Below are 27372 nucleotides of genomic sequence, written 5' to 3'. Positions count from 1 at the left end.
TGTATCTCTATCTATCTATATATCTATCTATATATATATATATATATATATACACATCCCCGTGCTTTGCAGCGGCGAAGTACTGCTTCCGGCACCCACAAACCACATCACTTCCGGTTCCTGTTGCCACATCACCATTTTGCCAACCATTTCCTGTCACATGTTTTTCTGCTCTATAAAACCACCATTTTGTTTTCAGTTGTTATTCATTGTACTTTCAAGACTTTGAATCGCTTCATTTTTTCAATATTGTCTGTAAGACAATATACGGGGATGGTCCCCAAATCTTTATTTTGTATTTGTGACTTTTTTATCTATCACAATTGGCGTAGTCGGCAGAAGTATTGTTCAAGATGTCTGAAGAACAAGACCTGAATAGCGTTCTCTCCACGATCATGGGAGATTTACAGTCCCTGAAAATCCAGATGGGGGAAACCAGGACTCAATTGGCGGAATCGGAGGCTCGTTCGGCCGCTAGGATACGGACGGAGGTCGCTCGGGCACCACCCATTGTTTTGACTACCCTTACTGAGTCGGATGATATTGAAACATATTTTTTGATCTTCGAGCGTACCGCTAAGCGGAACGCATGGCCGAGGTCGGAGTGGGCGTACCAACTGGCTCCCTACCTGAAGGGAACGGCGCAGAGAGCCTATTATGATTTAACTGAGGAGCAGGCTGCTGATTATGACGCTCTCAAACTAGAGGTCTTTAAACGCTACGGCGTATCTCCGGAGCAGCAGGCAAGAGAGTGGAGGGAGTGGCGATTTGACCCTGAAAGGCCATTGAGAACCCAGGGCTTTGAAGCCTGGGGAAAGGTCCGTCGTTGGCTATGGCCTGACGTCAATGACTCTCATAAAATGGCCGAAATTCTGGCGTGTGAGACCTTTGTTCATGCTCTCCCCGAAAACATAGCCCAGCAAATCCGGAAACACAATTACGAGAACATGGATTCTCTTATAAAAATTGCGGAGCGTTACTGGGCGGCTTGCAAATCGGGAAGATCAGAACGGTTCTCTCGCCGAACCCAACAGGCACATGGAGCAGCTCCTGAGCCCCCCCGACAAGCTCCTGAACCTGCCGTACGTAGAAGGGATAGAACACCTAATCTTCCCTGCTGTTTCAAGTGTGGGGAGGTTGGACATCTGTCTCCAAACTGCTCCTTTGAACCGATGGATTGTTCGTTGGTAAGGGGGGAAAGGTACTGTGCCATCGTGAGTAACCCTTTGTCTCTTCCCTACACAGGTGCAGTTATTATAAATGGCAGAAAGGTAAGGGCAATGTTTGATTCCGGGAGTAACATTTCTATTGTTGCTACCCGTTTCGTTTTACCGCAACAGTGGACTAAAATAAAAACCAGTCTAAAATGTATTCATGGAGATATCCGGTATTATAAAACAGCCAGATGTATTGTGACTGTAAATGGAAATTTAACAAGTATGGCCATGGCTGTGTTACCAGATCCTCCTTTTCCAGTTATACTAGGTAGAGACTGGAATGAAATTATTAGCGGTAAAAACGTAACTGTACCGAGGAAATATTTAGGCTTAATGATGGAACAAACTGATCCGACTGCCTCCACGTCATGTCCCTCAGTAGCACGGACGGATACTAGCACCCAGTGCGAAGAAATCGATGTCCCATCGTCCTCTACGGGAGCTAATACAGTTAACGTGGAGGACATGGAGGCAGTAGCCCCTTCCATAGAAGTCGCACAAGACCCAATACAAGCGTTAACGTCCCAATTCCTTCTAACACCCTCATCCTTTAAAAGAGAGCAATGGAACGATGATTCCCTAAAATTTGCTAGGAATACTATAGTGTCCACCGAGGGTTATACAACTCTGAATCCCATGCCACCCACGCCGTTCTTTGTTATTAATAATGATCTGTTATACCGAGTGGCAGAACACGGGGGTGAAGTGCGAGCAACATTGCTAATCCCACGCACTTTTCGGCGAGAAGTGTGTGAATTAGCACATGCTCACCTTCTGGGAGCCCATTTGGGCTTCGATAAAACATTAGAGAGGATAAAACTCCGATTTTATTGGCCGGGAATTAATGAGGAGGTCAGGCGATTTTGCGCTTCCTGTCCGGAGTGTCAACTTCGCCAGATTCCCAGGCGGACTCGAGCTCCTCTTGTTCCCCTTCCCCTTATTGATATTCCATTTGAAAGAGTCGGAATAGACATCGTAGGACCATTAGAACCCTCATTAAAAGGATTTAAATATATTTTAGTATTAGTTGATTATGCCACTCGCTTTCCAGAAGCTGTTCCTTTGCGCTCAGCTAATACAAAAACCATCGCACGGGAATTAGTAGGGATATTCGCTCGTGTTGGGATCCCCAAAGAGGTTTTAACAGACCAAGGGACTCCTTTCACTTCGGAGACGTTCAGGGAAATTGCTAAATTACTCCATATAAAACATCTGAAAACGTCAGTCTATCATCCCCAAACTGACGGGTTGGTGGAACGTTTTAATCAAACATTAAAACAGATGTTACGTAAGGTAGTTTGCGAGGATGGAAGAAACTGGGATCAGTTGCTTCCCCTCGTGTTGTTTGCATATCGGGAAGTCCCACAGACCTCTACAGACTTCTCTCCTTTTGAATTATTGTATGGAAGACAACCCCGAGGGCTTTTGGATATGTTAAAAGAAGGATGGGAAGAGGAGGTCCTCCCTACTTCAAATGTTCTCGAATATATCGCGCAATTACGCGATAGACTTGAGAAAATTAGACCTATTCTAAAAGATAATTTAGAAAAAGCACAAGCAGTGCAGTCTCGTTATTATAATAGAAACACCACCATTCGGGAGTTTGTCCCGGGTGATCGTGTAATGGTGCTCGTCCCAACCTCCCATTCAAAATTGTTGGCAAGGTCCTTATGAGATAAAGGAACAAAAAGGACTCGTCGACTATTTGGTTAAACAACCTAATCGTCGACCGAGTGAAAGAGTGTATCATATAAATCTACTGAAACCATGGAAGGACCGGGACGTTGATCCCTCCTCCGGACACCCTAGTTCCCTTTTTATGTCATGTGCATATCTGAATTTTGGTCCTGATTTGACATCTGAACAACGACAAGATCTCGAACGGGCTATCTTGTCTGTCCCTAAAGTTGTGGACGAGACACCTGGACGTACTGCGTTGGTTGTTCATGACATCATTACGGAACCAGGGGTGATTGTCAGAGAGAGACCTTATAGGCTCCCGGAGGCAAAGAAAGCGGAAGTAGAGCTGGAAATTAGACGAATGCTGGAACTAGGGGTTATTGAAGAAAGTTATAGCCCTTGGTCTAGTCCAATTGTCCTAGTTTCTAAACCTGATGGTTCGTGGAGGTTTTGCAACGACTTCCGACGACTAAATCAGGTCTCTAAATTCGATGCGTATCCCATGCCGCGAGTGGATGATTTACTTGATCGGTTAGGGAACGCTCGATTCCTAACTACTCTTGACATGACTAAAGGGTATTGGCAGGTTCCCTTAACTGACTCCGCTAAAGAAAAAAACGCTTTTAGTACGCCCAGCGGACATTGGCAATATAGGGTGCTTCCTTTTGGTTTGCACGGGGCACCAGCTACTTTTCAACGTCTGGTGGATACACTGCTTCGGCCCCACAATTCCTATAGTGCCGCCTACTTGGATGACGTTGTCATTTATTCCAGCACATGGAAGGATCATGTATTGCAGGTTAAAGCAGTTCTTTCCACACTAGCGTCAGCCGGACTTCGCATCAACCCGAACAAATGTTTCTTCGGATTGAGGGAAGCCAAATATTTAGGCTACATGGTGGGTGGGGGTACTGTTAAACCACAATGTGATAAAATTGATGCCATCTTGAATTGGCCCCGTCCGATGAATAAGAGGCAGGTTCAAGCATTTTTAGGGCTGGCGGGTTACTATCGTCGTTTTGTACCGCACTTCTCTGAAATTGCTACGCCCTTATCGAACTTAAAGAAACGAGCGCCTTTAAAAGTGGTGTGGGATGATGCGGTGGAAAAAGCATTCAGTGACTTGAAATTGGCCCTTACATCAGCACCAGTGTTGAAATCTCCTGATTTTTTTATTCCTTTTATTCTCCAGACCGACGCATCGGCCACAGGAATGGGTGCCGTGCTGAGCAAATGTGTCGATGGTGCTGAACACCCCGTTATGTACCTCAGCCGGAAATTATTGGAACGAGAGACCAAGTATGCTGCGGTGGAGCGAGAAGCCTTGGCGATCAAATGGGCTATTACATCTTTACGGTACTACCTACTGGGACGTGAGTTTACTCTGGTGACAGATCATGCCGCTTTACAGTGGATGTCTCTCCATCGTGAGTCTAACCCACGCATCACTAGGTGGTTTTTGGATTTACAACCATATCGTTTTAGTGTTGTTTATCGTAGGGGTTCCTTGCAAGCCAACGCAGATGCTCTCTCTCTCGTGTCCATGACCTCGTGGTGCAGGTCGCCCGACCCGACGGGTCTGGGCTTAGGGGGGGGGGGGGGGGGGGGGGTCATGTCACACATGTACAATTAGGAGGCAGTCAAAGAGCCTAAAGGTGAGTGAAACATCACGAGATAAAAGGATATCACGTGGTACTTACCTGAACTCTTTTTTCCAACAGGACACAAGAAGAGAATTAATCCCGCAACTTCCGGGTTTTCAAAATGGCCGCGATGACGTCACTTCCGGTCAATATTGATGACATCACTTCCGGCACCCACAAACCACATCACTTCCGGTTTCTGTTGCCACATCACCATTTTGCCAACCATTTCCTGTCACATGTTTTTCTGCTCTATAAAACCACCATTTTGTTTTCAGTTGTTATTCATTGTACTTTCAAGACTTTGAATCGCTTCATTTTTTCAATATTGTCTGTAAGACAATATACGGGGACGGTCCCCAAATCTTTATTTTGTATTTGTGACTTTCTTATCTATCACAATATATATACACATATCAACATATATATACACACACATACATAAACACACACATATACATCCATCCATCCATCCTCTTCATATATACATACATACATAGTGCGTTGTAACACAGGCTGTGATTGTTACATGGGAGAGAGACGACAAATCACAGCTTCCCACTTTCTAATCGGGCCTGTGATTGGTGCTTTGACTGATGCCTAGATCCCACAGTATGTCCCCTTAGGAGAGGCGTTAGGCAAGTGTAATTGAATAGCGGTGCTGCAAGTTTAGCTTTACACCTGTTTTTAAGGCTTATTGACTGAAAGGGGCTTTCATGAAAAAACTTAGGGCTTTGCTATAGGATACACCCTCCACAAGTTAAGGAAGTAAAAATAAAGGTATATATTTCTGTTTTATTTAAACCTTTTAAGTTTGTATGCGGGCGGCATGGTGGCGCAGTGAAAGGTGCCAAGTAGGAGACCAGGGTTCGCTTCCCTGCGTGGAGTTTGAATGTTCTCCCCGTGTCTGTCTGGGTTTCCTCCGGGTACTCCGGTTTCCTCCCACAATCCAAAGACATGCAGGTTAGGTGCATTGGCGATTCTAAATTGTCCCTGGTGTGTGGGTGTGTGGGCCCTGCGGTGGGCTGGCACCTTGCCCGGGGTTTGTTTCCTGCCTTGTGCCCTGTGTTGGCAGGGATTGGCTCCTGTATTTAGGATATAGTGGGTTGGATAATGGATGGATGGACATTTGTATGCATAGCCCTATTTGCCCGTTTCGTTTTTTTTCTTTCTTCAGTAATATTTCAGCAAACCTGGAGCTTGTCAGTTCAAATCCTGGTACTAACACCACTGTGTGACCCTGAGGATGTCACTTCACCTGCCTGTGCTGCAAAAAACAAATGTAACAAATTGTACCTCAGATGTTGCAAGTTGCTAGAATAAAGGCATAAGTAAAACAGATAAATATATATTATACACTATTTTCAGTTAAGTCATCTGCAGCAAAGCTTTATAAATGAGGGTTTCTCCTTTTTAGATAGTGCAAACTGTTTCTTCTTCATTGAGGTTTTCTCTTGGAGAGCTTTTTTCATTTCATTGAAAATTTAAGCAGCAGCTGCCAAAATATGTAGCTTTCTTATTAATTTTTCAACATTGTGTAAAATAACTTTATAAAGTAACATAAAAGGTTTAAATACTGGTTATCCTTTTACACTAAAATATTACTAAAGAGATACAAAAAAAGTAAAATGCATATGTTCTTTTTCTTTAAGGAGATTAAATATTACTGAAGAAAGAAAAAAAAAAAAACTAAAACAGCCAAATGGGGCTATGCATACGAACTTAAAAGGTTTAAATAAAACAGAAATATATACTTTTATTTTTACTTCCTTAACTTGTGGAGGGTGTATCCTGTAGCAAAGCCCTAACTTTTTTCGTGAAAGCCCGTTTCAGTCAATAAGTCTTAAAAACAGGTGAAAAGATATTGACAATAAGCTACGCAAACCCACCAAGACATGGAATCGTTTAAATCAAGTACCATTACATCTTCCTTTCTTAAAGAGAAGTAAGGCAGTACTCATAAGCTTACATATACATACATACACACATACATATATCTATATCTTATATATATATATATATATATATATATATATATATATATATATATATATATATATATATATATATATATATATATATATATATACACACATACACACACATACATATCTATATATATCTATACTAGCAAAATACACGCGCTTCGCAGCGGAGAAGTAGTGTGTTAAAGAGGTTATGTAAACATATATATATACACATAAACATATATACATATCTACATATACACATATCTACATATACATATACACATCCACATATATATATATATATATATATACACATATATCAACATATATATACACATACATATACACACACATACATACACACACACACACAAATACATATATACATATCTACATATATATATACACATATATACATATCTACATACATACACATATATCTATCTCTCTATCTATTGTCAGTTCAGCACTCCGGTTGGAATATGACCAAGCCATGCAAGCTTACTGTTAAGAATGCAACGTATAGTTGTACAGGAGAAAAGCAATCTTGCCTCAAATCAATGGCAACCTTTTGTAGGTCTATGAACTTAATTTAAACTTTAGGTTTACACGGTGCTCTGTTTCCATAGTACCTGCACTCATGAATATATCTGTATGTGTCAGTCGCTGAAATCCCCGCGCTTGGCACCGGCGAAGTACTGCTTTTAAATTTTTATTAAGAAGAAAAGAAAACCTTTTTAAATTGAGGTAAAATATACCACTAACAATTTGTTAAGGATCTGTTTTTTTGTGTAGCTGACTTCACACGGCCTCTCTGCTGTTTTATAAACGAACGTCATATAAGGTCTTCCTTTTTCGTTGCTTCACCAACGGAAGCAGCCTTTTTATTTAATCCTGTTTTTACGATTGTTCTGTTTGTATACCAGTTTGTCAGTTCAGCACTCCGGTTGTAAGCCGTGCAAGCACACTCTTGAGAATGCAATGTATAGTTGTACAGGAGAAAAGCAATCTTGCCTGAAATCAATGGCAACCTTTTGTAGGTCTATGAACTTAATTTAAACTTTAGGTTTACACGGTGCTTTCTTTCCGAAGTACCTGCACTCATGAATATGTCTGTATGCGTCAGTCGCTCAAATCCCCGCGGTTCGCACCGGCGAAGTTCTGCTTTTAAATTTTTATTAAGAAGAAAAGAAAACCTTTTAAAATTGAGGCAAAATATACCAATAACAGTTTGTTAAGGATCTGTTTTTTTGTGAAGCTGCCTTCACTCGAGTGATCACTTCGAGCTTTAAGCCTGAGAAATCACCCCGTAAATGCACATGTTTAACTGCACATCTGTTAATATGTATGCTTACACAGTATTAAAAGACACTCAACAATTACACAGTATTAAAAGACACTCAACAATTAACGTCATTTACCTTCATTCCCGCGTTTGACTTGTGCTGTAAATCTCTTCCTTGTTTTCACTTCACGTGATTACGTAGGAGGCGTAATACGTGATGACGCGATACGTGACTCCGCCTCCTCCATTAGAGTATATGGACAAAAAACAGGTTCCAGTTATGACCATTACGCGTAGAATTTCAAAATGAAACCTGCCTAACTTTTGTAAGTAAGCTGTAAGGAATGAGCCTGCCAAATTTCAGCCTTCTACCTACACGGGAAGTTGGAGAATTAGTGATGAGTGAGTGAGTGAGTGAGTGAGTGGGTCAGTCAGGGCTTTGCCTTTTATTAGTATAGATTGTCTAATCTAGTTTGTTTATGTTTTATATTAACTTCCTTTATATTTCATCTTGTAACGCACTTTGAGCTACATGGTTTGTATGAAAATGTGCTATATAAACAAATGTTTTTGTTGTTGTTGTAGTAGGTGGGATTATCTTGAGAGTGTGTTCTAATACAGGTTATTCATATTATCTTCTGATTTCGCATTGCATTATTTTTTATTCTTTATTAAGTTCAAGTAAGACAAAAATCACACACCTAAGCCTTGCTTAGAAAAACTAGACTACTTACTTATGGGTGCCAAGGAAAGACTATAACCTAAAACATATGTGCTCATCTTAATTAAAACAAACTTCATTACATTACTCTGTTAATCTAGCTGGGTAAGTAAGTAGACCCATTTAGAGGTGGCTTTAGTATGAAGGAATACCAGGCACCCGGGAATTAGACAACAGCAGCTTGGATCTTTACCTCAAATCTCTCCTGTTCCAGCCGGTGATAATCCTCTAGCTTCAGCTCTAAAAAGGCCAGATTGCAAAACTTTTCAACATAGATTTCATACTGTTTCTGGAGGTCTTCTTCTCTTTTTTCATATTCATCCATAAATGCTGGACTAAGAGGTAAAAGAAAAATTAACATACATGGGCAGAGAAAACAGCTATAAGATACACAATAGTCCTGAGCAGTATAGGGAATTAGGATATTATATGCAAACACTGGAAAACAGTGACAAATAAGATTTAACAACATCTACAAGAGCCCTCACTTCAGCTAACAATATGAAACCATAACTATCAGTGATTCGCTTTTAAGTTATTTCTTTAAGAAGTTTGTTAAAATTAAATGCTCAGCTTGTATTTGGTCATCTGTTAGTGCTAGATGTATATGGGATCTGTGCACTTTTATTTTAAATCCATTTTTCCTGTGATGACTTATTTTCTGGAAATGTTAAATATTTAGCTCTCTTTATTTTCTTTTAGTTTCTACAAAGAATGGGCAGCATTTGGCACTGCTGCCTTACAGCTCTAGAGTTGTAGGTTCAAGTCATGGCCAAGTCAATGCCTATGTGGAGTGTTCATATGCTTTCCACGTCTTTGTGAGTTTTCCTCTGCTCTTCAAAAAAAATGAAAGGGAGGAACCAATCATAGATAGAATGTAGGCAACACACAAATATAGCCCAAAGATCGGGGAGTCAAACTCAGATCATGGAGGCCACTGTGATAGCTAGTTTTTCATTCCACTACATTCATTGTAGCAGCTATCATGTCATTACATGTGCCAGGTAATAGTGGATACCCACTCATGCGCCTTTTGCCTTTCTCTGAGCCCCAGAATGCAGAGAAGAGGCCCTATAATGCCAGGCATAATTTTGCACCTTCAGTTGTGGAGCTCAGTCAGATTCTCTTGAATGTAGGTGGCAGTGTCTTGATGCATCAGGTGGGAGGCTGCTCTACCAGCCAATGTAGTTCTGCAGCATTGAAATTACAAATGTACAAGGTGGATTAGCACGGTCTATATGAATGTATCAGGGCAATATTCAAGGTGTGGTCACATTCACACATTTACAAGGTGATTGTGAATTAAGTTTAAAGGGTAAACTGGGCAGAATTTTTTTTTTGGTGTGTACATATTTTTACACTCACATCCACAAAAAGTTTTATAAATGAGGCCCCATGTCTTTTTTAACTCATAGCAATCCTAGGGTACTTAACGTGTCCACAACAAAACAAATGCAAAGTTCAAACAAAGGGGAACTCACCGGACACTCTGCAATGTTTGTAGTCTTTTCTGATTCCTCTCTAATTCCGATTTCTTCTTTTCAATCTTAGCATCAAGATTTGCTTCATCAGAAGCAACATTACTCAGCATGTCCTTGGTTTTCTGTACATTCTCCTACAGTAGCACAAACATAAATCAACAAATCTAGTTAGTCTCAAAAATATTAAAGGGCCACAGCAGAACATACGATGTTCTCAGTCGTTAGCCAACAATTAATAATGATGAACAAACTGTTTTCACAACTGTCACTATGTATTACTGCATCAAACTTAAGACAGTGTGATGGACGGCCGGCAGCTCAACCTGGCCGACACCCCCAGGACACTAGATGGCGACTTCCCTGCAGCTTAGTGGTGCCCCAGATTCCCGCAGGGCACTATGGGAGATGTGTTTGTCTGTTGGGGAAAAGGTGAGTAATAGTGCCACATAGCATCCACATGTGACATTGACGTAGTCGGCAAGATTCTGGCCGTCAGTTTGGTCAGAAAACCTTTAAAAATTAACGTGGATGCAACCCAACAGACAGCGCTGTGATACAAGGGAGCCCTGCGAAAAAAACAGCAACAAACCTTTGCAATAATCTGTCCATCATGGGAAAGAAGAGGACGACACAGATCGGCAATGTCAGACCTGGAAGTATCGGCATCGGTGAAGAGATAAGAGGCAATCGTCTTCGGGGGAAAAGCCCACTGGATCATCATATCCAGAATGAGGTACGTACCAGGGAAAAACCCGCAAATTGGTTTGACTTAATAAAGTTTGTTCCTAGCACGTACCTTTCAGACGAAGAAGATCCGGAGAGGGGCCGAAAGGACAACATTTACCTCAAGAACAAAGGCAGCCTTCTCAACAGACTTCCAGGTGAGGATGCATCGTCGCGGACATTCGTGAGGGGAACCACGTGACCTGCCCATTGGAATTATGGGACGGAGAAGGTCCACATTCTACTGTGTCCTACTTTGCCCATGTAATGACGGACTTGGACTTTCCGAAGGGGAAGGCGAGCAAGGCACCACTCACCCCACACAAAGGTAAGGAGGTCCGGGATGTGACTGAACGGTCTGGCGATAAATTGGATCAGGCAGATTGCAGTCGGTCATTGACCACATTCCGGAACTCAAATTCCCAGTCGCCCTTGTGAGACCCAATGGCGCATGCGCCAGAGACAGCCATGCTCACTGGCTCACGGCCGGGAGGTGGGGCTGATGATGGGCCGAGCCCACCTCCGGCCAATTCAAATAATAACATTGACGTGCAGGAGCTGAAAAAGCTGATCCAGCCTGTACAAAGTTTTTTCCAGGTGTTATCGTCAATGAAGAAATTAATAGAGGAATTGCAAGCAACGGCCGAGGCACCTTTACAGCGGATGGAAGAATACCTGCGAAAGTTTAGTCAAGAGCTTGCTCAATTAATGAATTCGATGGTACAGGCGAGTCCAGCCGGTACCGTACAGGAGAAAGGGACGCAGTGTGAAAGGGCCCCACGATTACTTAGTAGTGGGTGCCAAATAACCTTGAGCCCTACAGTCATGAGGGGGATAATAACCGATCGCCTAGTGGAAGGATCGGGGGAGTCGGAACAGCAGTGCGGTGCTGATTTCCGGATTGCCCCGACCCTAGAGACATCGCCATTGGTCACATGCGAAGATAAATGGGTGCAGACAGAAAAGGGCCTCTGTCTTACACATAGAGAGACCCAGACTGTGAGAAAGCCCCAGATCAAAAAGGAGATCCTGAAACAGAAAGGGGGGTCTCCTGACATAACAGAGCGTGGAGCTGCGAGCTCATGAGCGGCTAATGGTCTACCCTCAGCTGTTAGAAGGGCGGAGCAAGCATTCCCAACCTGTTTTCAGTCTCGCAAGGCGAGACTATCGGGAGGGAGGTGGCTGTGCTATTAATGCCACTGGCCAGGCCATGTGTGGAGAAATTGTCCACGGAGAACCGGGGAGGAAGTTAAACGCCGTCATGTGTACAGCGTCTTCCCACGGTTCTCCTGTGATTGCTTTACAGGGCAAAGCCACAGTCCGGCCACAGCAAACAGCACCTCCTGGAGAAGGACAATCCTTGCAGAACTGGACGCTTCTCCCCACTGTGCTCAGCTGAGGATGGGGAACTGTGATGGACTGCCAGCAGCTCAACCTGGCCGACACCCCCAGGACGGTAGATGGCGACTTCCCTGCAGCTTAGCAGTGACCCAGATTCCCACAGGGCACTATGGGAGATGGAGTTTGGCTTCGCAGCCCTGCTGGGTACCGTGGGTGCCGCCAGGGGACGTTGCAAGGAGACACGGGGATTTCTGTTTCCCATATAGCCCGGAAGTACTCCCAGGTCATGGGGACAGAAGGACAGAAGTACTTCTGGGCTGAAGAAAATACAAGTCTCCATCTGACCCAGAAGTACTTAAGAATCACACGGACGGAAGGACAGAAGCACTTCCAGGTCAAGGACTATATAAAGGACTAGTGGAGACCTAGCAAGAGAGCCAGAGTTGGGAGGGAGTGTGACGGAGCTGCTGGGAGGAGAATTGTATTAGTTATTATTGATTTATTGTGGTGGTTGTGGTACTTTGGGGCACAATATAGAGAAAAGAAAGTAAAAAATATTCTTAGGACTTTTAACATATGTCTTGTGTGTTTGTCTGTTGGGGAAAAGGTGAGCAATAGTGCCACCTAGTGTCCATGTGTGACAACAGCTTTGGTAGATAAAAGTATAGAGGAATGAAAGGAATTTACAAGTCAAAAGTTGATTTTATCTTAATCTGTAATTACAAAAAAAACAGACTCGGATACTGTATTTTACATGTCATCTCAACGACCTAACATATGCCTATAAATTCTAATACTGGATACTAGGAAAAGATAATGAAAGTTTTCTACCATTAACATTATTATAGAAAGACTATCCTTGACAAAATGATTAATCACATGAAGGTATTCTACTCTTTAATAGCATAAAAACAGCAGTGATGACGATTGAAGTGGATAGACAAGAACATAAAAAACCTTATGTGTATTATTCATGTGCAAACTGGGGCACTTTATTGATAAAGCATGCTGGCTGAATAGTGCAGGCATGTTGACTAAATGGCTCATATGTATTTCTACATATTTTCATGGGATGGCTTATACAGTACATTAATCTGCATAACTGAGCGATATCTGCCAGAATTATACAGATGGACATTTTTTATGTCCACTTAAATATGTACTGAAACAATGACACACATAAAAACTATTTAATTTGTGTAGGCATTGATGGTCAGTATGTGTTAATTTTGTGCCATATAATAAACAGTCTGTAAGATTTTATGTCAAGTGATGGCTCGGAGGCTAGGCATCTGCGCTGGAAGGTTGCTGGTTCGAATGCCGTAAATGCCAGAAGTGAAGGCCATTAACCTGCAATTGCTCCGTCTTGGGTATGACATTAACCTGTATCCAGCCCTGCAAGCAGCTCCTCCAAACTGCAGGGAAAACTCAGGGGATGGTGGCAGGATTAGCACTCCAGCCACTGTAAAAAGCCTCACACTGCTCCACTCCATCAGCGGTGGGCTGGTGCCCTGCCTGGGGTTCGTTTCCCGCCTTGCGCCCTGTATTGGCTGGGATTGGCTCCGGCAGACCCCCCGTGACCCTGTAGTTAGGATATAGCGGGTTGGATACTGGATGGATGGATGGATGTTCCATTCCATTCAAACTAGTGTGGTGGTGCTGAGGTGTCACCTGTTGCACAGCTACGCTCTGGTCCTAATTTGAGACCTTGAGGTGGTTTGTTGTGGGTTGGGTGGGGCAATGCGCTGTATCAGTGCATGCTCCCTACCCCCTGGTTCTATGAATCCCTGGGTAAACCACAGAACGGACTCTTACTAGATTTTCACCCTGATGAAGAAGAAGAAGTCTTCACCTACCCCTGTTTTACTGCAATGTATAAAAGTTAAGTGACAGGCGTAATCTGGCAGAACCACCTTTCTCAACGCCTGGGGCCTCATGTATAAACGGTGCGTACGCACAGAAATGTTGCATAAGAACGTTTCCACGTTCAAATCGCGATGTATAAAACCTACACTTGGCGTAAAGCCACACACTTTTCCACGGTACCTCATACCCTGTCGTACGCAAGTTCTCCGTTAGGTTTTGCAGAATGGCGGCACCCAGCGTCAAAGCAGTGCTACTGTTCCTGTGTGGTTACCCTTTCTTAGATCCACATCCACGACGGGACTCAAGTGCTATTTGTAGAACTGTCTGTACTTGCAAGTTACCGTGAGATAATTGTACTTAAGATACAGTTATAATATTGCACATCCTGAGCCACTTTATAAAGCGCGTATTTACATATGATGACGATATCATTTTTAAGATGAAAGGCAGCAAAATATGTTGATTATATTATACAGATAAAATAACTAACTACACAGTGCCGCAGCGCTAGCGAGCTTGAGCTTTGTTCACGGTTTGTTCCTGCATTGCGCTGTTTTCATGCTGTGGCTGGCGCGACACTGGAAGGATAGATGGATAGAATAATTAAACATTACGAAGATATTTCGATGTTCCTTAAAAGTTTTGAAGAATCGGCGTTCTAAGCTTACAGATGGCTTAACGTCTATTACAGAGCTGATTGTGTGGTGATTGGGTATTTGGAGAAAGAAAAGTAAAGACAGGAATTGGGGGTTAGTATGTTTGAAAAAGACAGTACTTCTGTAATAAAGCATTTCATTGAAGGTCGCACATGGCGCAGCAAGCTGTAAGACATGAACAATCACTGCGCCACCACGTTCCCACATTTAATAACATACTTTAACTCATATCATCATGAAAATGATATCACGTATACTTCTCAGTATTTTAATTACTCAGAGAGCTGTAATATTACGAACGTAATGGATTCTGTGTCCTGTCGGAGGAAGAACACGTAGTGATTCAGGCACATAGAGCACATATAAGGTTAAATACACAACAAAGCATTTAACATGCTACTTTAGTTACGATGGGATTTGAGAAACTAGTAAATTAAACGATTTTAAGATGAAGTTTATGATGTTCTACTTTATTTTGTCATTAAACTATGTGATTAAAGTGGAAATTTCGAGATTAAAGTTGACATTTCGTGCTTTTTTCACACTGTGTGCCTTTTTTTTCATTGTACCCTAATAAGCTTTCATATGACACTCAGACGTTGGGCTATGAGTCGCCTTTTCATGCCGACTTTGATATGTGACAACTTTTTTATTTCAGGCATGCTATGTCACTTGATCAACTTCCTTTTGTTGCTTATATAACTGTTTAAACCAACAAATAGTACATTTTTCTTTGCCTCCATTTGGTATTCGATGAAATTCTTCTATTTTTCCTTGTACTTTTGCCATTGCCTTTTCACAGAACGCTGGGCTTAAGGGCTATTTATATTGATTTGCATATTCAAAGAGGCATAATTCTGGGAGGAATTGGGGCGGGACAGCAGGCACGTGCACGTGCGTTTATTTCCACGCTGAGCGGGATTTATGTAGTGGAAGAACGCAGAAGTTAGCGAACGCACAGATTCCTGCATCTGGATTTTTCTGTGCGTAAACACATTTCGGCTTTTGTGTTTACATCATGTTATAGTGCGAATTCTATGCACGGCGTTATGCATGAGGCCCCTGGTGTTTTCCATGTGTGAAAATAAAGATATTCTATGTATACTGCTGGTCTCAGACCATTCCTTTTCCATGTCAGTAACCACTGACAAATGTCTGAGTAATGACAAATGAAGAGTAATGCTTCTCTTTATAAAGAGCCCTTAAATCCAATAGCCTAAGAACCTAACAAAATTAGAGAAACAATTAGTTACATTTTGGAGACTCTAGCATCACTTCTGAGGTCAGCTTGAAAGAGGTTTAGCTTTAAAAATAATGAGCTGATACATTATAATATGTTTCACCCACACTCCAAGAGACAAGATTAAGAGACAAGAAAAGGTTTGTCATAAAGGAGTTTACAGTCATCTTAGGACAGGTAAATGTGATAATGCTAATATAGTGCAGTCTGTGTTAGTTTTTAACCAGGCAATCTTTGTTAATTCATATATCTCTAAAGAACCTCTTATTCACAACTTTCTTGTGATTCCCCCCCCAAACAAAAATGAAAATGTAACCATTTTTAATCTTGAAAACTGAAGACACAGAATCTGTGGATGGTCCACGACAATGTCACTGCGACACTTACCAAAACTTCTTTAATGGCAGCTTTCAAGGTTTTTTCCGTTTCATTCAGTTCAAGAGGTCTAGCAATTGCTGCTGTTCTCATTTCCTAAGACAAACATGAAAATGCAGTTTTATTCTTTCAAGTAAAAGAGCAAGGAGTAAACTTGAATTATAAAAAAATTAAGCGGATTTCAATAGATTAATAGCCAAAATACTGTGTTTAAAACAACAAGCACTAAAATGCTGGAAACATCAAATCAAAGCAAAAAAACATTACAGTACAATCCTTCTTAACTAGCCACCTCAGGACTGGACCCATGGCCGGTTAATTTGACGCATACCTATTTTCATGTAGAAAAATATTTTTAAGGTATGTACTGTACCTCTTCGACATTCCTGAAGAAACCATATCCACAAGGCTTCATCCACGATTTCGCAAACAGGTTTTTTTCTCGTACAACAACAGGACAGTGTGGTGTAGAAAGTCCACAGCTCTTGTCAAAAAGGTCACTTTTTAAATAAATAATTGCCACACTCCCGGCTTAGCAAGTATGTGTGGCCGATCGGTTCCCGGGGAATTCATGATGCGGGCAATCCTAGCTTAAGTGCACAGGTGAGGAGTCGTCCGCATCCATAATTGTTCCCGGGAACTGCTAATTGCCACATCTGATCCACGTCCCTGTGATAAATAGAAGCGCGAAGCGGCTAGGGGGTGAACAGGAAAGAATGGGAGGTTAATGGAGAAGGAAGCAGGTACAGGACAGCCGGTGCAGGAGAGACAGCGAGTGAGCGAGCAAGCGAGAGAGAGCAGATTTGATTGAGCAAAGGCAGGCAGCTGGGAGGTGAACCCCTGCAGATGAGTGTTTGGCCGACACTCGGTGGGGCTGAAGAAAGCAGCGCTCCAGCTGAGCGATCACGAAGCTGGAGTGACCGGTATTGAAGACGACTGGCTGTTGAAAGGCAGCAGCAGTCATGGAGGCTTTGAGCTGGTTTAGCCCCAGCGTGAGCACCCTGGCCGCTGGGGAAAGAACCCAAGTCTCAGACCGAATGGAGACCAATGTAGCCAGGGATTGGAGGGCTACCAGACCAGTGTGGAAGGCAGCTGCACCTGCAGGTAGGGCGACTCCCCTGTTGCGAAGCCTGATGGGAGAAGCAGGGGAACCGCCAGGTAGAAAGAAGAAGGCACCGTGGAAAATTCATAAAGGACTATGTAAACGGAAATCACTCTGAAAGCAGGAGCCCTCTCACCTTCCAGGAAAGAAGGAAGTGCTTACATATAATATAAAGAAGAACTCAGGATTAAAAAAAATTATTTTATTTTAACAGGCCGGTTAATGCGAGGCCAGTTAAGAGGGATTGTACTGTATCACTTTTTAATTGGCAGCATTTTATAGTTAAATTAAATACCCTGACTAACTATTTCACATAATCTACTATTGTTTTAACTGTACAAAAATGGAATTCAACTGCACTGACCATTGGGCATTTTCCTGCAGTGGATGAAAGCAACAGCAAACTAAATACACTTAAATATAAAATAGAACACCATTTTAATGTCAGTCAGTCATTTTCCAACCCGCTATATCCTAACACAGAGTCACGGGGGTCTGCTGGAGTCAATCCCAGCCAGCACAGGGCACAAGGCAGGAACAAATCCCGGGCAGGGCGCCAGCCCACCGCAGGACACACACACACACACACACACACACACATACACACACACTAGGGACAATTTAAGATCGGCAATGCATCTAACCTGCATGTCTTTGGACTGTGGGAGGAAACCAAAGCACCTGGAGGAAACCCACGCAGACACAGGGAGAATATGCAAACTCCACGCAGGGAGGGCCCGGAAAGCGAACCCAGGTCTCCTTACTGCAAGGCAGCAGCACTACCACTGCGCCACCTTGCTGCCCGCACCATTTTAATGTTTGCGGTATATTTGCCACGCTAAGAATAATGCATTTTCTAAAATGTATATGATTTAAAATAAGCACACATTTCTTTAAAATGTTATACATTACTCACCCTTAAATCCACTTCCTTGCCCAATAGGTCATACAGTGAGGCCCCTTTGGAAGTGATTTCTGAAGCCAGATCTCGGGCTGCTTTTAAATCTGCAATCTGAGAAGATTATAGACTTGTATTATTTTTTTTTAATTTTTATATGAGGTGGATGCTAGGAATCAGACCAGAGAACATTAAATTTTTTTTGGATTGCAGTGACACCAAAGAACACTACAAGTAAGAATCTAAAATAAAATACTCAGACAGACTTAATCAGTAACTTTGAATTAACACATGTAATTAATGAAAATATACAAATCAATGATTATCATCACATCAGATCTCAATATTACAAGTGGCAGAATACTGTATAAAATAAGGTCACCTTCCAATGTCAACAGTAAACAAATCTATTCATTCTTTTTCAGTTTTAATTGCCTACATAAAAAGGTACATATTAACTGTCAAGCATGAATAGCACAGCTCAGAAATTCAGGACTTAACTCAAGAAGAAAGGTACTGAAAGATAAAAATGCAAAATAGGAAAATGCATATCATAACCCTTTAATAATCTGTTATCCTGAAACATTTTAAATACAGATGACAAGACAAAAACAGTGTCACACACGTGTGCATGGGAGGCAGCTAAAGGGCTTGAGTGAAGGCAGTTCTGAGGCATGCCGGGACGTGGCAGAGTGCACTGACTCTGTTTCTCCCTTTCCTGTAGACCATTCCCGGGAGATTCCATCTGGCTCTCTTGACGTCACTTCCGGGACCAAGCCAATGGAAGGAGACCTTACCGGCTCTGGCCCCTGTGATGTCACGTCCGGGCTCAAACCAATGACTGAAGAACATGGGCCCGATCCTTATGACCTCACTTCCTGTCTTCCCTTTTAAAAGCCTGCCCCTTTTCCCTATTTCCTCAGTCTTGTTTTGGACTCGGTTGTATGCACATCAGTGCTGTATATTTTGAGAAAAAAGCAACTTTGCAGCCAGGATACCAAATTATACGGGTGGCTGCCTCAAACCTTTATGTGATTATGTCTCGTTTTTGTGACAACAAAAAATAAGGAACTTTTAAAAGTTGGAAGAAACCTACAGAGGGGTGCAACTTCCAAGTCAATTGTTTTCTAAAAATCAGTTGAAGTGTATTTAGCATCAAGATTCATCAAGCAAAAACATTCACTTGCAATGCACCAAGCTACTGCATTTGTTAGTGATTGAGGTAGGTAGGTAGGTAGGTAGGTAGGTAGGTAGATAGATACTTTATTAATCCCAAGGGGTATTTCACATACTCCAGCAGCAGCATACTGATAAAGGACAATATTAAATTAAAGAGTGATAACAATGCAGGTATAATAGACAGACAATAACTTTGTATAATTTTAACGTTTACCCCCCCCCCGGGTGGAATTGAAGAGTCGCATAGTGTGGGGGAGGAACGATCTCCTCAGTCTGTCAGTGGAGCAGGACATTGACAGCAGTCTGTCGCTGAAGCTGCTCCTCTGTCTGGAGAGGATACTGTTCAGTGGATGCAGTGGATTCTCCATTATTGACAGAAGCCTGCTCAGTGCCCATCGCTCTGCCACGCATGATGCTCTACAAGTTACAGTTGAACACATTTAAATGGCCAACAGTATGTGTTCCCCAAATAGTAATTGCAAAACATCATTCTGACAGTAGATGTTGGTAATGAACGAGCCAGTGGTAACTTAATTGAAATCATTTCACAGGATGTTTGCTAGAAAAGCGACACCGGTGATTAGCTGCATTTAATGTCTACATTAGAACAAATACTATAGCTCAGGTAACATGTTTTAGAGAATGGCAGAGATTGTGATAGTCATTGATGGAATCTTCAGTGATGTTCAGCACAGTCAGCACATGAAAATCATCCTTAATCTTGCTACACATTTTGAGGGATAAGCCGGTCATAAAACCACAAAAAGAAAGAGAAGTCAAAAACAGTACTTCTTCCCCTAACTAATATTCTAGTTTTAATTGTTATTTGAGCACTAAGTCTTTGTAAAGGTCCTTCCTTTGTTTAAGCCAAAGTCCTGACCCTTCGTTGTGCACTCCATCATCTTCTACAGCACTATCATGCCAATGTCAAGCACTGTGTATACCCGTGGCCACAAAATGGTTCCTCCAGTCATTTTACAGGTGACAAAATTTAAAAAAAAAAAAAAAAGTCAAAAATGGGTACATGTTGACATCACTGGCAGAACAATACAACAAAATCGATGGGAAAAATAAAACTAATAGCATAATCAGAAAAAAGTGGAAACATCAAAAATTAAAAATGGATGTGTATTTTGGCAGTATTTTGAGTTGCAATGTGTGACATGTGCTTTTCACACTTCATTTAGTACACATGAACTTGGAATTTTAGAAGAAAAGTGAGCTCAGTGTTGATTTACTGCTTAACCTGCACAAGAAGCAAACATAAGCTTTTTCTTTTTGGGAAAAATATAAAGCAACTAATTGCATCAAGCATTTTCTGCATTGTTCCAAATACAAAAGGAGCACAGACTTCAACATACATCCTGAGGTGACATGAAAAGCCCAGGGAGGTGTGTTGTTTCTTTTGTATTATACTGTACACAGTCAGGTCCATAAGTATTTGGACAGTGACACAATTTTCTTAATTTTGGCTCTGCATACCACCACAATGGATTTGAAACAAAGCAATCATTGCGTGATTCAAGTGTAGACTTTCAGCTTTAATTTAAGGGGTTTATTAAAAATATTGTATGAGCCATTTAAGAACAACATGGAGCCTCTATTTTCAAGGGTTAAACAGTACTTCGACAAACTAACATGATCATAAATAAAATGATCATTTCAAATATTTGCTTGAAAATCCTTAACAGTTAATGGCTCCCTGAAGTCTGAAATTCATGCCAGTTTCCAAGTGCTGGGTTTCCATCCTAGTAATACTTTGCCAGGACTTTACTGCAGCCGTCTTCAGTTTCTGCTTGTTTGTTGCTCTTTCTTCAGCAAGTGAAATGCATGTCCAGTTGGGTTGAGGTCAGTTGATTGACTTGCCCTTTGAAGAATATTCCACTACTTTGCTTTGAAAACTACTTTGTCTACTGTCATAGTATGTTTTGGCTCATTGCCCATCTGTACCATGAGGCATTGTCCTATTAGTTTTGCTGCATTTGGCTGAATCTGATCACATAATACAGCCCAGTACAATTCAGAATTCATCCTGCTGCTTCTGCCAGCAGTCATATCATGAATAAACATTGGTGATCGACTTCCATTCACAGGCAGGCATATCCATGCCATAACACTGTATCCATCAAGTTTCACAGATGATGTGGTATTCATCAGATCATGAGCCATTCCTTTTCTTCTCTATACTCTTCTCTTTCCATCATATTGATCTTAGTTTCCTTTGTCCAAAGCGTAATCTGTCCTTCCTATGCTGGAGGTTTACCAGTGGTTTACACCTTGTGATAAACCCTCTGTCTTTAATTTCATGAAGTCTTCTTTTGATTGTAGACTTTGGCAATGACAGGTCTACCTCCAGGTGAATGTTCTTGGTTTGGCTAAATGCTGTGATGGGGTTCTTCACCAAGGACAGAAGTCTTCAGTCATCCAGAACAGGCGTCTTCTGTGGTTTTCCAGACCTGCTGGTGTTCCTGAATTCAAAAGTGTGTTTCTTCTTTTGAGAATGTATCAGGTGGTTGATTTGACCAGTCCTTGTGTTTCTGCTATGTCTCTAAAGCAGGGGTCTCCAACTTTGGTCCTGGAGGGCCCTAGTGGCTGCAGGATTTCATTGTAAACCTTTTGTAAATTAGTGACCTGTTTTTGCTGCTAATTAACTTCTTTTGAATTCATTTTATTTGACTTGCGCTTGAAGACTCAGGCCCCTTAATTGTTTCTTTTTCCTTAATTAGCAGCCAAACAATAATGAGATACAAAATGAGCCAAAACATGACCAGTAAACTGTGCCGATCATACAATATCTGAAACTAAAGAAAGGTGAAGGTCTCAGGAATGCTGATCTGCTGAGGTCCACAAAATATTTTAACAGTGCTCTTGCACAATGACAGCAGCAACAAATCATGGAATTAAAGAATGGGTTTAATTAACAACAAGAATCAGAGCCTAATTAAGCAACTAAGCCTCAACTTAGTTGGTCTTCTGCTGGCTCACTCACTTCACATTTCATTTCTGTTTGGGTGCCATTTAAGGAAAGAAATCAAACAATTCAGAGGAACAATGAAGAAATTCAGGGGAACAAATCTTAAAAAAACAAGTCAATTAAAATGAATTCAAAATAAGTTAATTAGCAGCAAAAACCGTGCACCAATTAAGAAAAGGGTTAGAATGATAACCTGCAGCCAATGTGGCCCTTCAGGACCAGAGTTGGGGACACCTGCTCTAAATAGTTTTGTCAGCCTAATAATTGACTATTTTGCATGGACAGTTCTTTAGACAGCTTCCAAATGCAACTTCAGCACTTGGAATTAATTCCTGACCTTTTACCTGCTTAATAGTTAATGAAATAATGAGGGAACTGCTCCGACCTGGCAATGGTACAGCTTGTCAGTCAAAATTTCCAAATAATTTTAAGCCTCTGAAAATAGGCAGACCATGTATAAAAATGTCTGTCATTCCTAGATGGCTCTTATGATATTTTTGGTAAACCCCTTAAATTAAAGCTGAAATTCTACATATCAAAAACATAATTCTTGCTTTATTTTAAATCCATTGTGGTGGTGTAAAGAGCCAAAACTATGAAAATTGTGTCACTGGCCAAATATTTATGGATCTGACGGTGTCTGTCCAATTAATGGACAAGCTTTATCCATGTCAGAGACCCGAAGCATCCATTTAGAAATTAAACTAGGGCACAATGATAGTCCAAGATAGGGGACGTGCATAAGCTTAATATAAAGACAGCAATTAAGCTAACTGATAATTGGAGATTGTAGAGCTCTGTCCTTTTATTGTTTTTTTTTTTCCAAAACAGTATTTTGGAAGCATGATGTGTATTTAAAAAAGACACATAAGCACAAATAACTTTGCCTTATTATATCTGCTTGTCAATCTTGGGGCTAGATTCAAGTGCTGCTTATTATACTCATGACAGTAGCACATTAAGCAATGTTATCCAGTAGACCCGAATCAACACAGCGTTTTTTGTGAGCAAAGTGCATCCTCAAAGTAATTTAATGCTCTCATCTTTTAATGTTAATTTCACAGTTTTTTTTTTGTTGTTTTCACATTTCACTCTTCATTGCCTCTGTAGTATTATGATCCACTGCCTCCCGCTATGAAAATATTTTGTCATTTCAAATCTGCTAATGGAGGTAATCATGAATCATAAAGAAATCACAGTACACATGTACACTTCACAACCTCCCAATGAACATTTACTCACACCTCTTACGTTTCTTAGTGTAGAATGTGCTGAATAGATGTTGTGCCACTGATAACACTGAAGTGGCAGCATATTTACGGTACTTGAAGGCTGAAATTTTCATTCTGATTTTTCCCCTTAATGAAGAGAAGCCCAATCTATGGCAAGTTTCTGCCTTGTATCTAATGCTGCTTGGATTGCCTCCAATGTCTTCAGTTTGAATCCTCTTCCTAGACATTGTCCATGGAGTCTATACATTCTCCCTGTGTCTGTGTGGGTTTTTCTCCACACCCTTGAAGATGTGCATGTTTGGTTAATTGGTGACCCTAAATTATCTTGAGTGTTTGTGGCAGATTCCTGCCTTGGACCCAGTTCTGACAGGATATTCTCTGGCCCCTCTACAAACCTGAGTTGGGTTAAGGTATGTTTCTGTGTTACTCTGATTTATTATTTCAAATGGAGGGTGTTGCAGAAATGCTAAAATTACATTTTTTTTATAAAGCTAAAATACAGATGTTGAAGTGAATATTTTTTGTACTTGATCTAAATTATGGTCCATCAGAATAAATGCAGCTGGACATACTAGTCCATTCGATCATAATCTGTGCAGTACTGTTTCTCTGTTGACTGATCACACTATAGTATTTCATGCTATTCACTCAGATGCTGAACCATACCTGCCAAACTATACATTTTCTAGGTATGCATGGCATAGGAAAGGCTGGGAACCACTGTGTTAAGCCCAGGATCACTGCCTCATCGGGACAACTCTAAAATTATTTGTTAAAACCTGACATAGGGTGGGGAGTACCTGTGTGCCAAAGTTCAAGCCTATATCTTGAAAAAAAGAAAGCTGTCCATAAAGAACAAACAGAGATTGTACTTCATAGATGGAAATCTCTGCACGTAGATATCATAAAAATTAATATTATTTGCATATATCTCAACTCTATTTGACTACTTTTTGTTGGTTTTGTTTACTGATATTTCATTGCATGTGTGATACTTTTGTTTTTGATTAGGTTGAAAACTGTAATTAATAGCACAAATACTCAAAGCTGTCACTCACTTAATATGTTGTAAAAATCATATACCTTTGAGCCCAAGTCAAACTGGAACTTGCTGCCTTCTTCATGTTCCTTCTCAGCTGGGCTCATGCCTTTCGTCTTCATCGCATTGTAGAGCACCACGGTTATCTTCAACATCTCTTTAACTGCATACCCATCAGCCTGATACAAGCGTTTAGTATTTAACTTGACATGAGCCTTTGTTGCCTGAAAAGGAATAGAGGGATACAAATAATTGAAATAAGGTGTTCTGTTAAATTACCTCACACTCAATTGGCGTGGTGTGCCAGGCTATTGCACACTTTTCTTTATTTTTTCCAACTAATCACATTTTAGGATTTCAGAAATATGTCTCCTAAAGCTCTAAAACCAGCTTTCTTCTATGCTGTTTCAAACAATAGATAAAATGTGCATCTGAAAATGGAAACACCAGTGGCACAGAACTGGCACAGGTGTTATTTAATGACAGCACTTCCACTGCACAGACTTCCATATGATGAGGTAGGTATTATATATATTTTACACATACACACACACACAGACACACAATAGACTCAAAAGCAGACCTAAGAGTCATCTCCACTTATTCCCTTTATGAATGGATATGTTCAAGGTTATTTTTTTACAGACTGTGAATACAACACCACATAAATACAATGTTGTACAATATACAAAAAAAAAATTCATATGCTACTCACGCAGATATTAGTAAGAATGGCTGTTGAGCAACCTATGGTTAAAAACTGAATTATGTGGTGTAACTGCTAATGTTCCTGTACTAGAAAAATGAGGAAAAAACAGATGATGGAGGTCTTCAATAATACTCTTTACCTTTCTAAGGTAGTGTGTAGTGTATATGTCCTGAACAGACAAGAGCTGCATACCCATGATTTTGTGAGCCAACTTCGCCACTCTCTAAGTGCTTTATGATCCTGGGCTTAACACACTTGTTCTCAACCTTATCTATGCCCCGCATCCCTAGAAATTGTTTAACTTATGTTCACAACTCAACAAAAGCAATATCACATTTGACGACGACGAAGTCAAATTTCTAATTTTTGAGCGACAAGTTGAACCACATGCAGTACTGCGGGTAAACAAATTGAACCAAAAAGAAAAAACTATTAAGTCAATGCATAAAATATAAATATATATTAAAACGATTTACCTTTATAAATCTCAATAATCTTAAAATGTGTCTCCTGTGAGACAGCATCAAGCACCATGAGGAAATGAGACACGATCAATGATCAAAGCAACAGGTTCTAGTACACCACTAAGCAATGAAACAGATTTGATGAATTTTGTCCCCAAATAACACCTGCAGAGCAGTTCAAAAACAGATGCGCTGCACCATTAACTACTGCCAGGTCTGCAAGCAAAAGACATGGGCTGAGTGTAAGCCACCCCCAGCAAAAATATCAAATCAAACCTCAAAATCAGTGACATTTCACAACTAGGGCGTGTATAGAAATTAATACCAGACATTACTCTTCTTTACGGATCATTGCAAGATCCAAACTCCATTCCCTTAAAAAAAAGTTATTTCCCTTTACAAATGCTCTGCCCACAGCAAGGAACCCAGGAGTAGGCGCATTTCTGCAACTCATTCACAGATGACAATAGCATGCATGATGCTCAAGTATTTTTATATCATAGAACAGGAGTACTAATTAAAATGACAGCACACTGCAAGACACTGATTACACCACGATAAAGTCAGACAATGCAACCTCATTCAATTTTGGTGAATTGCAACGCAGCCTTTCTCTTTGTCGCAACTCCTGAAATGCCACCTCACACCCCCTGTGGGTGGAGGAACCCCAGATCGGGAACCCCGGCTTAACAGGTGCTATAATATAATGTAATCCATAGAGAATGGACTCCACTATCCACCTATGTACTGCATTGTCTTTGTGCTAATAATCAGCACATGGTCTTGTTAAACATGCTCTTTACTAATTGATGTAGCTGGTTAACAAGAACACTTACTTAGCTATATTTGAACATGTAGTTCAATTCATAACTCCTTCATGCTGCCCTGTGTCATGTCTATAGATCATGTCACTTATACCTTTGCCTGCTCAAATAAATAATAGCACATTACTCTTTTTGGTATGAGGAGAACATTTCTTAACCCCAAATAAATGAAGAAACAAGGTCACACAAAGTACTAAAAATGGTGCAGTGCTTAAAGCTGTTCCAACCACTGAATGTGCGTGAAGTTGCAAATTAAACACTTATTTTTAGAGTCAACTTTTAAACTAACCTTGTGTAAAATTACTGTGATCTTTCTTTTTTAAATAAATTTTAATATGCAACAAATATGAGAGTACCACAGTGGAGCAGTGATTAGTGGTGTTACTTCAGTTTCAATCCTGTGGTTACTAAATAACTAGACTAGATGTGTCTGTATTCCTCTGTGTTTACATTGGCTTTCCACTGGGGACACCAGATTTCCTCTCACATTCCAAAGACCAGTGAGTTAGGACAACTGGAGATTCTACTTTAGCACTTTGCATGAGTGGATGTGCCCTTTAATGGACTGGTTAACCTGCACCTGATGTTGCTGCTATACAGTCAATATCCCTGCAACATTGAATTCAATTAATTTGGTTTTTTATTATGTACAAAATACTATTAAAACACATTAAGTATCTAAACAAAATGTATCCAAATTCATGCTTTAAATAAAATATGTTGTGCATTTACAGTATTTGTAAAGTGAAACTG

General features: G+C 40.9%; 1 protein-coding gene across 2 annotated transcripts in view; it reads right to left on the bottom strand.

The window, feature by feature from the left end:
* The window catches only part of cluap1 (clusterin associated protein 1), a 61753-nt gene that overhangs the window by 28080 nt on the left and 6301 nt on the right, over positions 1-27372 (bottom strand). For both annotated transcript variants that reach the window (XM_051934029.1, XM_028813840.2), the window contains exons 5-9: positions 24667-24846; positions 18217-18312; positions 16211-16294; positions 9998-10131; positions 8710-8851 (exon numbers count right to left, since the gene is read on the bottom strand). In XM_051934029.1, coding sequence (XP_051789989.1) covers positions 8710-8851; positions 9998-10131; positions 16211-16294; positions 18217-18312; positions 24667-24846 — 636 coding nt within the window. The remainder of the gene's footprint in view (positions 1-8709; positions 8852-9997; positions 10132-16210; positions 16295-18216; positions 18313-24666; positions 24847-27372) is intronic.

The sequence above is a fragment of the Erpetoichthys calabaricus genome, chromosome 11 (genome assembly GCF_900747795.2).
Source record: "Erpetoichthys calabaricus chromosome 11, fErpCal1.3, whole genome shotgun sequence".
Lineage (NCBI taxonomy): Eukaryota > Metazoa > Chordata > Cladistia > Polypteriformes > Polypteridae > Erpetoichthys > Erpetoichthys calabaricus.
The sequence above is the reverse complement of the archived record's forward strand: the minus strand, read 5'-3'. Positions and strand labels throughout refer to the sequence as shown.